This window comes from Terrapene carolina, unplaced genomic scaffold (genome assembly GCF_002925995.2).
Source record: "Terrapene carolina triunguis isolate 2854851 unplaced genomic scaffold, T_m_triunguis-2.0 Scaffold89, whole genome shotgun sequence".
Lineage (NCBI taxonomy): Eukaryota > Metazoa > Chordata > Testudines > Emydidae > Terrapene > Terrapene triunguis.
The window spans coordinates 7,387,212-7,402,455 of NW_020664440.1; the positions used below are offsets into that span (position 1 = coordinate 7,387,212).

The following is a 15,244-nucleotide window of genomic DNA, read 5'->3' on the forward strand; positions in this document are numbered from 1 at the left end:
AAGAAGTGAGGTTCTTACCCACGCAAGCTTATGCTCCCAATACTTCTGCTAGTCTTAAAGGTGCCACAGGACCCTGTGTTGCTTTTTGAAAGGCAGTGTTGCAACAACAACAGCAACAAGACCCCGAGGGGAAGAATCCTTGTTGAAAATGCGGCATTTAAAACACCGCTCTCGTGTGCTTGCCCCATCGCCTCTCGTTCACATTGCCCCACCCGCTGCATGCCGCAGGGGAGGAAGGGGAGGCAAGGAGGAGGGAAATAAACCCCTCCTGCCGCGGCTCCGCCTGGCCGGCGCGGGGTCGCTCCCCGCCCAGCTGAGCCAGCCGGCTGCGCTGATTCGCTGCCGGGAGCTCTTGAACCCGGCCCAGCTGACGCGCCGCGGCGCAGCGCACGGAGCCGGAGGGGAGAGAGCGATGGATGTGCAACTCGCCCCCCGGAGAGCCTGGGACGACTTCTTCCCCGGCTTCGAGCGCTTCGCCTGGCCGGATTGCAAAGACGTGTCCAAATGGAACAACCGGGTGGTCAGCAACCTGCTCTATTACCAGACCAATTACCTGCTGCTGGCGGCCGTGGTCATCTCCGTCGTGGGGTGAGTCTGCCCTTCTCCTGCGCAGGAGGGGTGGGTAGCCAAAGGGGCGCCCCCTCCTTCCCCTCTCTGCGCTGCCAGGAGGGGAGCCCAGGGTTTGGGCACCTGCACCTGCAAGGGCTGGGGTTCAGCTCGGCAGGCCGCTTGCTGGGTCCTGGAGATGAGCGAGGCAACTTCTTCCTGGGCTGCGGCGTGGCGCAGACGCGGTTATAAAGTGGGATTTAGGATCAGGACGTTGATGGCCGTGTCACCGTGTCCCCCCACGCAGCGCTTCCAGCTCTGTTCTTGTACCGTGGAGGCCGCACAGTTACCCGGCCGCAGCACAAGTAGGCTAAAGGGACTGTGCAAGAACTTGGCTGTCTTAAGGGAGGCAGCAAACATAACTTGGTTTCTGAATTTAAACCAGAAGAGTTGGTTCTATTCCTCTTGGCCAAAAAAAAGGGTGTGACTCAGTGGAAGGTTTGCTGGTGTGGCTTCCTTTTGAAAGCACAGTTGTGTAGTAGGAGTCCTAAAACAGCTCCTCCCCTCAATCTCCCTCTTTCTCTGTTGGCTGTTGTTTGCAGGCATGTGTGTATATGTTTGTGTGTGTGCTTGTTTGTTTGGGAGACCTATAGTTTAAAGCTTAACATCCAATCGAAAAATTTAACGTCTTGCTCAGTCTTAAAAAACAACACTGACTTTATGAATTGGATGTGTTGCTCTCTTCATAACGCTGCTTTTCTTTTTAAAAATAAAACCACTTCCTCTGCAGTGATGTGCTTTCTGCTTAAAGGTTTACCAGCCATAGGGCAGAATCCGGCAAGTTAGAATTTAGAAAGTGAAAGGGGTGCATGGTTGGCTATTGATGGATTTTGTGTGTGTTTTTTCATAAAGTGCAGGGGACCAATTTTGTTCAGTCATGGTATTGCGTCTGTTGTGTCTGAGGTCAGGATAGGGCTCCAGGTCTGTTGAGGGGGAGCAGGATCAGTTCCTGAAGCAGTCAGTGCTGGAAGTCCAATGATAAGAGCAGGATTGTTTTGCACATGGGGTCTCATTTGGGTATTGGTGTACTCTCTGAGCACAACTGCACCATAGAGCCCTTCTGCTCCTGGAGAATGTATGGAGACTAAAAATTTAACCCCTTTCTAATGGGGATCTGGTGTGGCTCCCTCTAGAGCAGTGGTTCCCAAACTGGGGTTTGTGAAATGTTATAGAGGGTTCTCAGGAAAAAATTCCCTAATGGCGGACATAGCTGTCCTTAGGGACTCCAGGCACCACAGGGCCAGCAGCCCGGAGCCCCTGGACTTCCAAGAGCTAAGCAGATCAAAGCAAGCATATCTATCAGACTGAGGAGATTAAAACTTCAAGACTCCTTATAAGAAATGGAAAGGGAGGTGGATATTTTTTTGCTGTTTTTAAAATTAAATAGGCAGCTAGTATTGTTTTTAAAATTATGAAGAACAAGTTTAGGCTTTGTTATAATATGTGTTGTTTGCCTGGACTCCTCAAGACCTGAATGCTTGTGTAGGAGGAACTTTTTGAGTTGGCTTCTTAAATACCTTCATGCTGTTTCGCATCTGATACTCTTTGATGAAACATAGGAGCCTTGTCTTATAACAGGCTTATTCAAAGTGATACAAGCTACGAAAGTGAGATCTTGGCAGTGTTGCCGTTTTCATAATGTAATAAAAATACTGCAATGATTAATAATAATAATAAACAATGTGTAATGTCATAAAACAAATCTTTTATTTTCAAGATCACTGCTTTTATAATTTATACTCAAGTAAAGGAGAAAATCCCTGGAAATATTCATTTTTAGGAGGGGGTTCATGAGACTTGACATTTTAGTGAAAGGGGTTCACAGGTGGTTAAAGTTTGGGAACCACTGCTCTAGAGTATTGCTGTAAGATTTGAGTTAAGGTGTTTTAGAAGCAGATGCAGAAAGTAGTGATAATGGGGGTGGGGGCCTCTTAATCTACCAACCAAACCATTTGCAATTATGTCCAGGCAGGTAAAGTAGCAACACTTTTATCTGAATCCAGAGAACTTAAATAGTGAATTGTGTTTTCTCTGAATCAGGTCTGTCTTTAAGCCTGTGAGCCAGGGCACCATCTTGTTTATATAGCATGTTGTAAAGATGCCAGATAGTTCATTTTAAAACATTAAACCAGTATGAAAACTTGCTAAAGCAAAGAACCTACATCCAGTCAGACTTCTTGAGGCCATTAACACATGTGGCCTAATCTGAAGCCCCCTGAAAGTCGTCAACACGCTTTTCAATTGGCATCAATGAACTTTGAGAAATGAAGTAGTCTTCATAAGTGGGTGATACTTTTACTTTGCATACTAGCTATGGAACTGGCAGCATGGAATAAAATATCTTTTTCTTCTACCTGCTCTAAGCTTGAAGGCTGCTGGTAACTGGGAGTATAGGGGTGTTGTATGGCCAAGTGATTAGAACATGGAACTGGTAGGCAGGACTCCTGGGTTGTTTTCCCGGCTCTGTCACCTTGAGCAGGCTACTTGGTGCTGCTTTAGACACACAAGTTGCACTGGCTTACGTCACTTTAGTCTGCCCTTAACGGTCAGCATTCTTACATGTCTAAAATAGACAAGTAGTTTTAGTTTAGACTAGTGCAATGTCTCACTGTTGGGTAAATCAGTGCAACTTTGTGTCTTGGCCAGGTGTTAGTTCTTTACCTCAGGTTGCTAGCTAATGTTCAGTTCTGAAAGGCAGATAACCCATTAGTCATAATGTACTTTTCAGCCAAGTATCTCAAAAGCACTATAAACTGTTGTTGCCATCACAACTTGAACCTGTTTGGTCTCCTCAATCATTTCCCTACCAGATGTACAATACTCAAATCCTCAATCTAGAACAGTGACTCTCAAACTTTTGTACTGGTGACCCCTTTCACATAGCAAGTCTCTGAGTGTGTTTCTCCCCCTGCCCCACCCCCTTATAAATTAAAAACACTTTCTTATATTTAACACCATTATAAATGCTGGAGTCAAAGCGGGGTTTGGGGTGGAGATTGATGGCTTGTGACCCCCCTCCCATGTAATAACCTCATGACCCCCGGAGGGGTCCCGATCGCCAGTTTGAGAATCCCTGTTCTAGAATAAGGATTATCTACCTGTAACTGAGGACGGGAAAAATATTACCCACTTCTTCCAACTGTGTGTATGTGTTGAATCTGCCAATAAAAACCCCAGCAGGCATGGTGCACAGATCCATAACATTAACTGTTCTGATGTTTTAGTTTTCAAAAATAATTCCTGAAGTGAAAACACCAGGATAAGACACATCTGGAGTCTGAGATCTTCTTGCTCCTGAGTTATGTGCCATACTGTGTGAAGACTTTGCATCCTAGGAGTGCTGATCCTGCCACCATTGAATGGAATAGCAAAACTCATTTCTTTTAGCAAAGAACAAGTCCTAATGGGAAAACAGAAGTCCATACTTCTGGGTGTGCATTACATAAAGCAGCCCTTTTTAATGTGGCACATATTGTGGCTGACTTCACCAATTCAATTCAAATACTGAGTGCACTGAGTGGGAAAACTAAAGAAAGCTCTGCTGATAAATCATAGACTTAGTCATTTGTCTAAATTCTCCATGCTTAACTGTTCACTGGGCAGCAATCCAGTGCTGTATCATGGCTCTACATCTTCTAGAAAACCCTGTTGAAGATGAGGTTTAACTTGCACAAGAGCTTTTATAAGGCCGCAGTAACAGGATTCTGCAAAAAGGCCATTGCAGTGTGCCAAATTCTTACTCTCAACAGGGCTAAATTTGCCCCATGGTCAACTCTGTTTTAGAGTAGCCTAACTAATCTCATTCAAGCTGGGTGTGTCTGTAACCCTGGGCTGTATGATTTCTACACTCTATACTGGAATAATTTGGCAGTTGTGGTCGTGATGGTGTTGGGCAACATGATCAGCATTACGCAATTCCTAATATCTTACACATTGCTAGTAAAACCATAAAAACCCTCTTTCTCTTTTTATGGTTGTAAATTGAATCTGACAATAAGATGGAAACTCATTGGATTTCCAACCTGAAGTGAAAACAATGAGGAGTCCTTGTGGCACCTTCGAGACTAACAAATTTATTTGGGCATACAAGCCAAGCCCTAAGATACAACGGCATTTGCTCCAATCCCTCAGACAGAGACAAGCACCTACAGGATCTCTATCAAGCATTCTTAAAACTACAATACCCATCTGGGCAAGTGAAGAAACCGATTGACAGAGCCAGAAGCCACCTACTACAGGACAGGCCCAACAAGAAAGTAACAGAATGCCATTAGCCCTCACCTACAGCCCCCTACTAAAACTTCTCCAGTGCATCATCAGGGATCTACAACCTATCCTAGAGGACGATCCCTCAGTGTCAGACCTTGGGAGACAGGCCAGTCCTTGCTTACAGACACCCCCACTACCTGAAGCAAATACTCCCCAGCAACTACACACCACACAACAGAAACACTAACCAAGGAACCAATCCCTGAAACAAACCCCGTTGCCAACTCTGCCCACATATCTATTCAAGGGACACCATCATAGGAACTAACCACATCAGCCACACCATAAGGGGCTCCAACTTGTCAACTGTTGGGAATGGGCCACATTCACCCTGATTGAATTGGCCTCGTTACCACTTGGTAAGGCAACTCCCATCTTTTCATGTGCTGTATATTTATACCTTCCTACTTTATTTTTCACTCCATGCATCTGGTGAAGTGGGTTATAGCCCACGAAAGCTTATGCCCAAATAAATTTGTTGGTCTCTAGGGTGCCACAAGGACTCCTTGTTGTTTTTGCTGATACCGACTAACACGGCTACCACTCTGAAACCTCAAGTGAGTACAGGTTACCTCTACCTGGGATAAGGAGCTGCATCTGTTGTATCCCTTATGCTGAGCACGCTGTGTAAAATTGCAATATTACCTCTGTATAGCTTCCCCCTAGTTTAATAGAGAACCTTCATATGGTACTATACCATCTGAACACTAATCTTATCCCATAAAAGCTATCACTGTGTAGTGGTCCCAGATGTCAGAGTATAAAGGCCACTAAGTAATCAGCCTATTATGTGCACACTTCCTGTGTGACATTTAAAAAGAAAAATCCTGGGACCAACATGACTACAATAACACTGCATTGGGGGCAGGGGGGAATCCTTCATGTGTGAGCCCCCCCCCTCCCGCCCCCCCAGGACTAAGTAGAAAACTGTGAATCCAGCAACTAGAAGCTAACATTTCTTGGCTATTGTAGTTGCTTACGTATAGAATAAAAGTGCCAGTGGGAATGAATCGCTGTGCTGTGCTGCTTTGTGTTAAAACACATTGTATACAGTAACTTGATTTTTTTTCAAGGCTGGACTTACACAGCAATAGAGCTCCATATTAAGAATCTCTCTCCCACTGAAGCCTTGTAGCTATTCTAAGATATTTAATATCTGATTAGGGCGCCAAAATCAATAGGAATTGGGTGCTTAACTGTCCTTTGTGCCTTTTTGTTATTAATTTGTATTTCAGCAGGAGCTACAGGGCCCCATTGTTTCAGGCGCTGTACAAACAGACCAACCCCCCCTCCCCCCCCAAGATCTAAAAATATCTTCTTAAACATTCAACTATAGATCTGTCCTATCATGATTGTACGGTGTTAGTTTTATTCTGATCAGAGTCCTAGAAATATAGGGCTGGGAAGGGACCTCAAAGAGGTCATTTCTTCCATCCCTGTGCGCTGAGGGAGAACCAAATATACCTAGACCACGGGTAGGTAACCTATGGCACGCATGCCAAAGGCAGCACGCGAGCTGATTTTCAGTGGCACTCTCGCTGCCCGGGTCCTGGCCACCAGTCTGGGGAGCTCTGCATTTTAATTTAATTTTTAAATGAAGCTTCTTAAACATTTTAAAACCCTATTTACTTGCATAAACTATTGTTGTATGTAATCTATTATAGACTTGTAGAAAGACTCTTAAAAATGTTAAAATGTATTACTGGCACTCAAAACCTTAAATTTGAGTGAATAAATGAAGACTCTACACACCACTTCTGAAAGGTTGCCGACCCCTGATCTAGACCATCCCTGCATCCTAGTGGGGGACTCCCACTCTGGCAGGAGAATGAAATCTTGCCTAATAGGTTTCTATGCCTTAGGGCTGGTCTGCACTAGGCAGGGGGGATCGATCCAAGATACGCAACTTCAGCTACGCGAATAGCGTAGCTGAAGTCGAAGTATCTTGGATCGAATTACCTGGGGTCCAGATGACGCGGGATCGACGGCCGCAGCTCCCCCGTCGACTGCGCTACCGCCGCTCACTCTGGTGGAGTTCCGGAGTCGACGGTGAGCGCGTTCGGGGATCGATATATTGCATCTCATTAAGACGCGATATAATCGATCCCGGATAAATCGATTGCTACCTGCCGATACGGCGGGTAGTGAAGACGTACCCTTACTGATGCTGCTTTAGTAAAAGTCAAATCACTGCGTATTCAGTTAAACTTGCACAGTATTTTGGAACTCCTTTGTCATGCACATCAAAGACTTAAATTTTAGCTACTAGAGCCTTCACACCATGTAAAAATTGTTATAAAATTTGGTAGTGTAAAATGAGCTGGGGATTCCAGAGCGCCCCCCCCCCATCTGCAGTGTAAGTCAACAGCTGTCTGTTCTGTTGTAGTAGCTGTGTGGGTTCCAGGATATTAGACAAGGTGGGTAAGGTAATATCTTTTTTTAGTGGACCAGCTTCTGTTTGTGTGAGAGAGACAAGTTTTCCAGCTACACAGAGCTCTTCGTCAGTTCTGAGAAATGTATTAAGTGTCACAGCTAAATACAAGATCAAACAGCACATACTTTAGCATAAGAAATTAGAATATTTGTTTTCATCTTAGTACATTTCCCAAATTCCCAGACCCAACAAAGAGCTCTGTGTAGCTTGAAAACATGTCTTGCTCACCAACAGAAGCTGGTCCAAGAAAAGATATTACCTCACCCACCTTACCTCTCTGTTCTGATATGGCTTAATAGTCTGCTTACCTACAGCCTCATGTTGTGATTTTTACCTGCATTCTCCTCCTCTTCTCTTCAGGAGGGTGATCAGGGCTGGGGCAGCGGGTTGGGGGGCGGGGGAGGGAGGCTAGGGGTGCAGGCTCTGGGCAGCACTTACCTCAAGCAGCTGCATGCTGCCCCAGCCTCGGCGCCACCCCTGCAGTTCCCATTAGCTGCGGTTCCTGCCAATGGGAGCTGCAGAGCCGGTGCTTGGGGCAGGGGCAGCGCATGGAGACCCCGAGCTGCCCCTACACCTAAGGAGCCAGGGGGGGTATATGCCGCTGCTTCTGGGAGCCGCGTGGAGCCAAGGCAGGCAGGGAGCCTGCCAGCCCTGCTGCGCTGTCGACTGGACTTTTAAGGACGAGCTGCCAGGGTCCCTTTTTGACCGGGCGTTCCGGTAGGACACCTGGCAATCCCACTTACTTAAATATACAGGACTAAATTCTGCCATCAGTTAAACCTATGCAAACTGTACTGGCTTCAGTGAGATTGCATAGATGTAACTGAGGGCAGAATTTGATCTGTGCTCTCTTGAAATAACTTATAAGTGAGTAAAGCAACACTATGCCTGCTCATTTACTGGAATGTGGGCGTGGGGGGGAACTCCGGCATAACTTTCTTGGGCCTCTAGAGAAAGATATGCACCCTTTGGTATGTATTCCCTCTAAATGAATATATTGTGTTGAGGGTGAGCCTAGTCACCGTCACGAGGCAGTTAGCAAAAAGCTCTGCTACACAATAAGAAACAAAGGTTCTGCCAGTGTTTTAATAGAGACTTTCCTGAAGTAAGGTCACATGCAAAGCAAAACAAACTGACAGATGTGACAGCTGCTAAATAAAGCACAGGCTCAATCTAGGTCTGTTCTTAAAGCATCCCTACTTTAAAAGCTTGACAGAGTGCCACCTCTTGAACTGTCCTCTGCCTAGAGTCATGTAAAAGAGCAAACTCACTGGAGCACTGTCTGCCATCCTTCATTTACAAACCGTGCTGGTGCTAGCCCATTGGGGGCTGTCAGCAGGAATATTTTTGCCCCCCAACACATACTAATCATTAATGGGGGGGCCCTAAGCAATTGCTTAATCTGCTTATGCCTAGTGCCAGCTCTTCGTACAAAAGGACTATTTGAATTCTTAGCTGCTGACAAACTAGCCTGCTGGGCTATCCCCTCTCCGTGCAACTGATCACCTTCACTTTTTTTTGTTTGTTGATTCACACCCTCGACCAGGCCATTATGGAAAATATGCTACCCAGATGAGAGGTAGCGTGGTGTCTCTAAAATATAAACAGACCTTGGATTATATGTGTAGCCTTAGGAAAACCTAACCTGTAGCCTGTGATGGTAACTGCAAGCCATCTGTCTTAGAATTCAGATTTCAACAACTCAGTACCTCCTTTTAACATCCTCTCACTGGTCAGATGTGTCTTCTGCCCAGCTATTTGCAGTTCCTCCAACACCACTGTAACTACAAACTTTCCGCCTATAGGTCTGGATTAGGGTGACCAGATGTCCCGATTTTATAGGGACAGTCCTGATTTTTTTTGGGTCTTTTTCTTATATAGGCTCCTATTACCCCCTCACCCCCCACCCCATCCCGATTTTTCACACTTGCTGTCTGGTCACCCTAGTCTGGATTCAATAAGGCCACGCTTCATAGTAATCCAGCAAGTTCTGAGAGGCAGACAGAGCCCCCACGGTGCTCCCTTGGAATAGTGCTTGACTTCCTTCCTTGCCCTTCACCCAATCAGGCCTACCAGCCTGACAGCACAAATATTAACCGATCTGGAAATGGACCTTTTTTTTGCATTGTCTTACTGTACCTTTTGTATGAAAGCAAATGGTGTCTCAGAAAGGAGGCAGAGGGGTACTTGCTGTAATCATGAGACTACAGAGAAATTCCATCTCTAGAGGGCTGGCTTTTCCCTACTGATTTGTTCCATTCTCTGCCGGACCGAGACCTCTGGCTCACTCCTCCTTCATCCCAGAAAGCAATACAGCATCCACTTGGCATGCTGTTGGTTCTGGGCTCTTTATGCTTCCTCTTGACACTATTATTCCTGACTTAGTTCTTGTTTCCCACAGAGAAATTAGTTGTTGCCTTCTTCCCAAGCTTCTGTTTTTCAAGCTGTCTGAGCAACCTAAAACTCATTGCCACAGTGCTGCTATCCTATTAGATGCCTAATAAATCTCTGAAGGAGAACTGAATTTAGAAAGTGATGAGATGTAAGGAGATACTTATCTAGTCTCTGCAAGTTTTGAAAGACTTCAATCTAGGCTTCAAACATGAGGGCTGGGAAGTCACTATCAGACTGTGCTAAGATATAAGCAAGGCCACAACAGGACTTACTGTGCTGTTGAAGAAGAACTTCCAGGACAGTTTTAAGAGATTGCATATGGGTCAATATAACTCCTATTCTTAGATACAAGCACAAAAGCATGCAATACCTGGTGCTCTAGTGTGTGTGTCTGTCTCTCTCTCGTTACCTTAACAATGAACTGCTGTACTGGGCCCTAATTCACTCCCTATCATTCACTTGCGCAGCCCATGCGCTGCTGAGTGTTAGGGTGTGATACTCCTCTAGCACGCTGCTTCCATTCTACAGACAGGTGTAGCTCATCCCGGAGACAGATTCTGATGATTTTCTTAGATAGCCCTGACATCAGAGGAGATGCTTCGGTTTACAATGATGTAAAAGAGAAAAATCTGGCCCTTCGGAAAGCAATTCTGAAGTTCACAATCTACTGAACTAATTATTCTACTTTGGGTTGGGAGGAAGTAATCTCAAAGAATACATATTAACCAATCACTGGTATTGGATAAATGCTGCAAAGAACTCAAACCTATGCTCCAAAACTCAATACCTAGGTTTAACTGCAGTTCCACTGCACTCTGTTTGCATACACTATCTGTAACAGGACCCTCCTGTCACTTACTCTGATATTTTGGACCAAGGTGAAAACCTAACTGTTCACAAGTTCAGAGGCAAAATATTCTACCTGGAAAACTAGGATTGTCCTGATCATTTGTTCCATCCTGGCTTAAATCAGGGGGTGCATTAAATATAGCAGATATTTAGAAAGTGATCACAAGTCTGATTTACGCTCTCAGGTAGCAGAATGCAGCTTTTGTGAAATATGCCACCATTTGACTCCTTCTCTCTGATGGCATTTATTTCTTGTGAGCATGATCCTGTTGTAGCACTTGGGAGCAGGAAGCAGTACTGCATAATGCAAATGGCTTTCAGTGATGTTCTAGGGGACAATAGCATAAAACAGAACATCCAAATTGAATTCAGTAGTGTTGGGGAATCTGAACCACATGGCTCACAACATGAATATTCATGTTCTTTGGACAGCATTACTACTAATCTGCCTTTATGTGGCTCTGAATGATCTCATTTGATACTTACACTCACAGCTTCTTTGTACTCTTTGCAATTCATCCCACTTCAGAAAGCATGTACTTCAGATTAACTCTTTCCTTGGGAAAGCTGTCTTGTGGGATCACTTGCAGCTGTGCCTCTGTAGCTGAGGAAGTTCAACTATACAAACTCCCTAGAATACAACTTTACATGGTTTTTTAAAGTAGAGATTTGGTATGAACTACCTGTCAATAGGGAGAAAAATATTCTTCCATTTAATGTTTGGGCAGAAGTGATTTATACAACCCCCCCCCCCAACTCCTAAAGTGGGGAAATAAATAAAAGCCTGTGAATGTTGAAGTGGAATATATCAACTTTGCTACAAATGTTTAACTGGGGACAAGGCTCTACCTTCTGCACCCAAATCTAGTGACAGGCTACTGGCAAACTATGAGAAATGACCTGCTCTGTTTAATAGGAGTTAACAAGGTTAATTCCCCTGGTGGAGGGGGAAAGGAAGTGTATTTAGACTTTTAAAAAAAAAAAAGTAAAAAAAAATACAAGCACTGTGGTTCTGAAACATATATTAGCATTACTAGTGTAGTCTGATCAGAAATCCTGCTGCAGCAGAGCACAGATTTAAAATAACTTCTGCCTGGAGTAACGCTGGTCACTTTTTCCAGCCTGGAAGCTTAAGAGACTGTTTTAAACTAAATATAGTCTGTGGCTGACTGCAAGACAAATGACTCAAATATTGCAAACAGGCCTGCCCTATCAGAGTTCCTCTGTGCCATGCTGGAGCTCAGACATGAATAACAGGAGCAGGTGGGTAGCTAACTTGGGTTTTTATTTTCAATCCAGTTGTCCCATCCTTGTTGGGACAGCTGATCTACAGAGGAAACTGGAGACGAGTTGTTTCAAACAAAAGTGATTAGTTTTCCCCTTTCCTACAGAACCCTTTGTCAGAGTAGTGGATACAAATGCTGCCAGTGTAACTAGATAATGTGTATGAAACGGCTCTTCGTTTTTGTTGGATGTTAAGGACAGACTATAAATGCTACCATATGCTACAGCAGTTGTCCAAGGGGATGAGCCAAGCTTACTGCTGATGTAAGTGTGGGCAGCTCACTTAGCTTTAGTGTTGCATCTGGTTATGTCTGAGATGAACTATAGCCTGAAATACTGGAATCCCTATAGTAGGGATGAACCCCCTTTGACAGTGGCAAATCAGGATCATCTTGGTCATACAAACAGAACTGTTCTTAACTATGGGCTTAAAACAAACACAATGCACAGCCAACCTGTGGAACTCATTCCCAGGGGATGTGGTGAAGGCCAAAAGTATAAATGGCTCATGGAGGATAGGTCCATCAACTCTGTCCTAGACCCTAGTTCCTTCTGACCCTGAGACACACCTTCTACCTGCAGTTTGCACCTATCACGCTGATGAAAGTAAGTGCCCTACATAGGGATACAGACTGTCCTGATTTTTGACTCGTGTGATACCTCTGCATCTCTTCTTACATTTACTATTTCTGAAGATTTGATTTCTATTTGTATTCTAAAGTACCATTCTGCAGAATATAGTGGGGGGGAAATGTAAATGAAACATCCTGGCCCGAACATTATCTGAAGCTCAAGGCAGTACAGTGGGTAATCACTAGCGTTCTCACCTCCTGAAGACTAGGTTAGATCCAGTTTTAAGCCACAAATGGAGAAGACAAGCACCAGGCCATCATACAATCTGGCATGACTGTCAGATGCTGCTCAGGAAAGGCCCAGGAGTGAAATGGGTGGTCGCGTTTAGATGTGCTGAGGGTGATTCCTGTCAGGACTCTTTAGCCAGATGTGAGTTCCTTGCTTTCATGAGTACTGAACTCCTCCAAAAACCAGGGCAGGGGAGAATAGTGTGTGTAAATACACATGAGAACAATACTAATTCAGTGCTTCACTTACCAGTGGCTTACGGTCTCTGCATGACAACGTTGTGGCTAACAAAGCACGACATGTGAATGCCAGAAGCTGGCTGATAAGGGTTTTGAGGCATTGAAGCATGAGCCTTGTCAATTGTCTCTATCTTCCTACTCGTGTATTAGTGAGACACTCAAATTGAATGTGTAACTCCTATGTTATAAAATGAAGATGTTGCTCAAACACTTTTCCCTTTCTTTCTCCCCAGATTTCTGAGCCCACTGAACATGATCCTTGGTGGCACTGTAGTAGTGCTGGTGTTCACAGGTTTTGTGTGGGCATCACACAACAAAGACATCCTTCGCAAGTTCAAGAAGCAGTACCCAACTGCGTTTGTGGTAGCCATCCTGCTGTCTAGTTACTTCTTGATATCCTATTTTGGAGGTGTCATGGTGTTCATATTTGGGATAACATTTCCTCTACTGTGTAAGTATAGCTTTTCTCCCCACTTCCCAGGGCTAGAACTAAAAGCTCAAGTCTATTCACTCTGAATTAATGTTTGGCTTCACTTAATATATGAAATTTGAGGTTTTAAAAATTGTCCCAAAACAAATCTTCTACAACTGACTTTCAAGGCTGCTAGCAAGTGAAACTTGAAGGAATCTATAGTTTTCCTTTTAAGAACAATAAACTATATTGGAGGTAGGACATATACTTACTTGTTTTCTTAAGCAGACCATATCAGTACATACGTGTTAGACTTCCAGCTCCCTACTTTTGGATGTCAGCTCATTTACAGAGTCCTTCAAAGTGCCAGATGAGGGGCACTAAAGAGCTAGGTATTAAATGGGGGCATGTCAGTTAACAAACATGTATTTCTGTTCTTAGTGATATTTATCCATGCGTCTCTGAGGCTTCGGAGCATAAAGAACAAGCTGGAGAATAAAATGGAAGTAATAGGTTTGAAGAAGACCCCTATGGGCATAGTCCTTGATGCCCTTGATCAGCAGGAAGAGAACATCAACAAACTGGCTGATTACATCGCTAAAGTGAAGGAATAAGGGGCACATAATATGGCTCTTATCTGTTGCAGGAATTTAGTTGCTATTTACTCTTGTCAAAGCTTGCTTTCAATTTGTCTGTGAGATGCACGTACTGTACAGATTGACAATGGCAAGATACAGGTATACAAAGTTATTCAGGGCTCCTCTAAGACTGGGGAGGAGAGAGTCACCTTTCTATAATATGGTAAAATGTCTTCCTGTTAGTGCATTTGTGTGTAATGGTTTAAAGCACTTGTTTTCTGGCAGGGGAGGTGGGGGAGAAACAAACATGAATTGCAGTCTCTGAACCTGTTCTTGGTAGCCAGTGTCATGTCTAAGTATTTATAATGCACTTCATTGGAGGGATGGTATGGGGTGGGGGGACTGTTTAGTGCTCTACTGGTTGGCTAACAATGTCAGCAGACAAAAATCTGTCAAAGTCAGAATTGGCTGAATGCTCTGCCAATACACTTTTTTTTTTTTTTTTTTCTTTTCCCCCCCCTCCCCCCCCCCACCCCCCGACTTCCCTAAAAGACCCTCTAGGGGGTGTCATCTTAACTTACCTTTTCAAGTGGGTTATATTCAAGCCATCTTATCTGAAGTAGCAAATGGAAAGAATAAATTGACTAGAGCGCACAAGTCACCTCACACACTCCTAGTCTGTTCACAAAATGTAATATTTTCTTATAGCAGGAGATCAAAGTCTAAATGGGCAACATATGTAAACTATATAGCACCCTTGTCCAGCTCTGCCCGCAATACACCTATGCAAATTTGACTGAATTCCATAGGAGAGGCGCATGTGTCTCTGAAGGTTATTATGAGCCTTAAATGTCTCTGTGAAATCTTCGCTCTCTTGAAGTCCATGGAAGGTTGTGTGGTTTTTTTTTTGTTGGTTTTTTTTTTTTTTTTTTTTTCTTTTACTTCAATAGAGCCATGATTTCACACTTATAAGGTGTGGGGTTTTTTGGTTGATTTCTTTTTTTTTTTTTTTTTTATGCTTAAAAAAACAAAACTGGACTGTAAGAATAGCTAGGACACACTCTCTCTTACTTGGAGTTTTTTGAAAAACAAAACTGTCACTTGAGATTTTAGGACTTGCCTCATTGTCCAAATTGTGGTCTGACTCTCTCTTCCAGTTTAAAGACGACACTGGCTAAAACATACATTTTGCTAACTTATTCCACTTGTGGCTCTGTTCAGGGGAAATAAGACTAGATTTCAGACATAAATAAAAACAATAAATTGCATATTCTTAGAACCATTTCCAAATTCATGTAAGCAATTACTTTCAAGAGCT

The 15,244-nt window shown here is 44.0% G+C and overlaps 1 protein-coding gene across 1 annotated transcript; it reads left to right on the top strand.

Annotated features, from left to right (window-relative positions):
- The first annotated feature begins 349 nt into the window (after positions 1 to 349).
- ARL6IP5 (ADP ribosylation factor like GTPase 6 interacting protein 5) lies at positions 350 to 14,850 on the top strand. The gene is made up of 3 exons (XM_026650241.2): positions 350 to 588; positions 13,170 to 13,387; positions 13,790 to 14,850. Exons 1-3 carry the CDS (start codon positions 413 to 415, stop codon positions 13,960 to 13,962), a joined length of 567 nt encoding a protein of 188 aa, XP_026506026.1. The 5' UTR covers positions 350 to 412; the 3' UTR covers positions 13,963 to 14,850.
- The last annotated feature ends 394 nt before the right edge of the window (positions 14,851 to 15,244 follow it).

What these genes read in the sequence shown, in the direction of transcription:
- ARL6IP5 (XM_026650241.2), top strand. Translation starts at nt 413, where the DNA reads ATGGATGTGCAACTCGCCCCCCGGAGAGCCTGGGACGACTTCTTCCCC. An exon ending in GTGGTCATCTCCGTCGTGGG is followed by an intron (nt 589 to 13,169) that starts GTGAGTCTGCCC and finishes CTTTCTCCCCAG; the next exon opens with ATTTCTGAGCCCACTGAACA. An exon ending in GATAACATTTCCTCTACTGT is followed by an intron (nt 13,388 to 13,789) that starts GTAAGTATAGCT and finishes TTCTGTTCTTAG; the next exon opens with TGATATTTATCCATGCGTCT.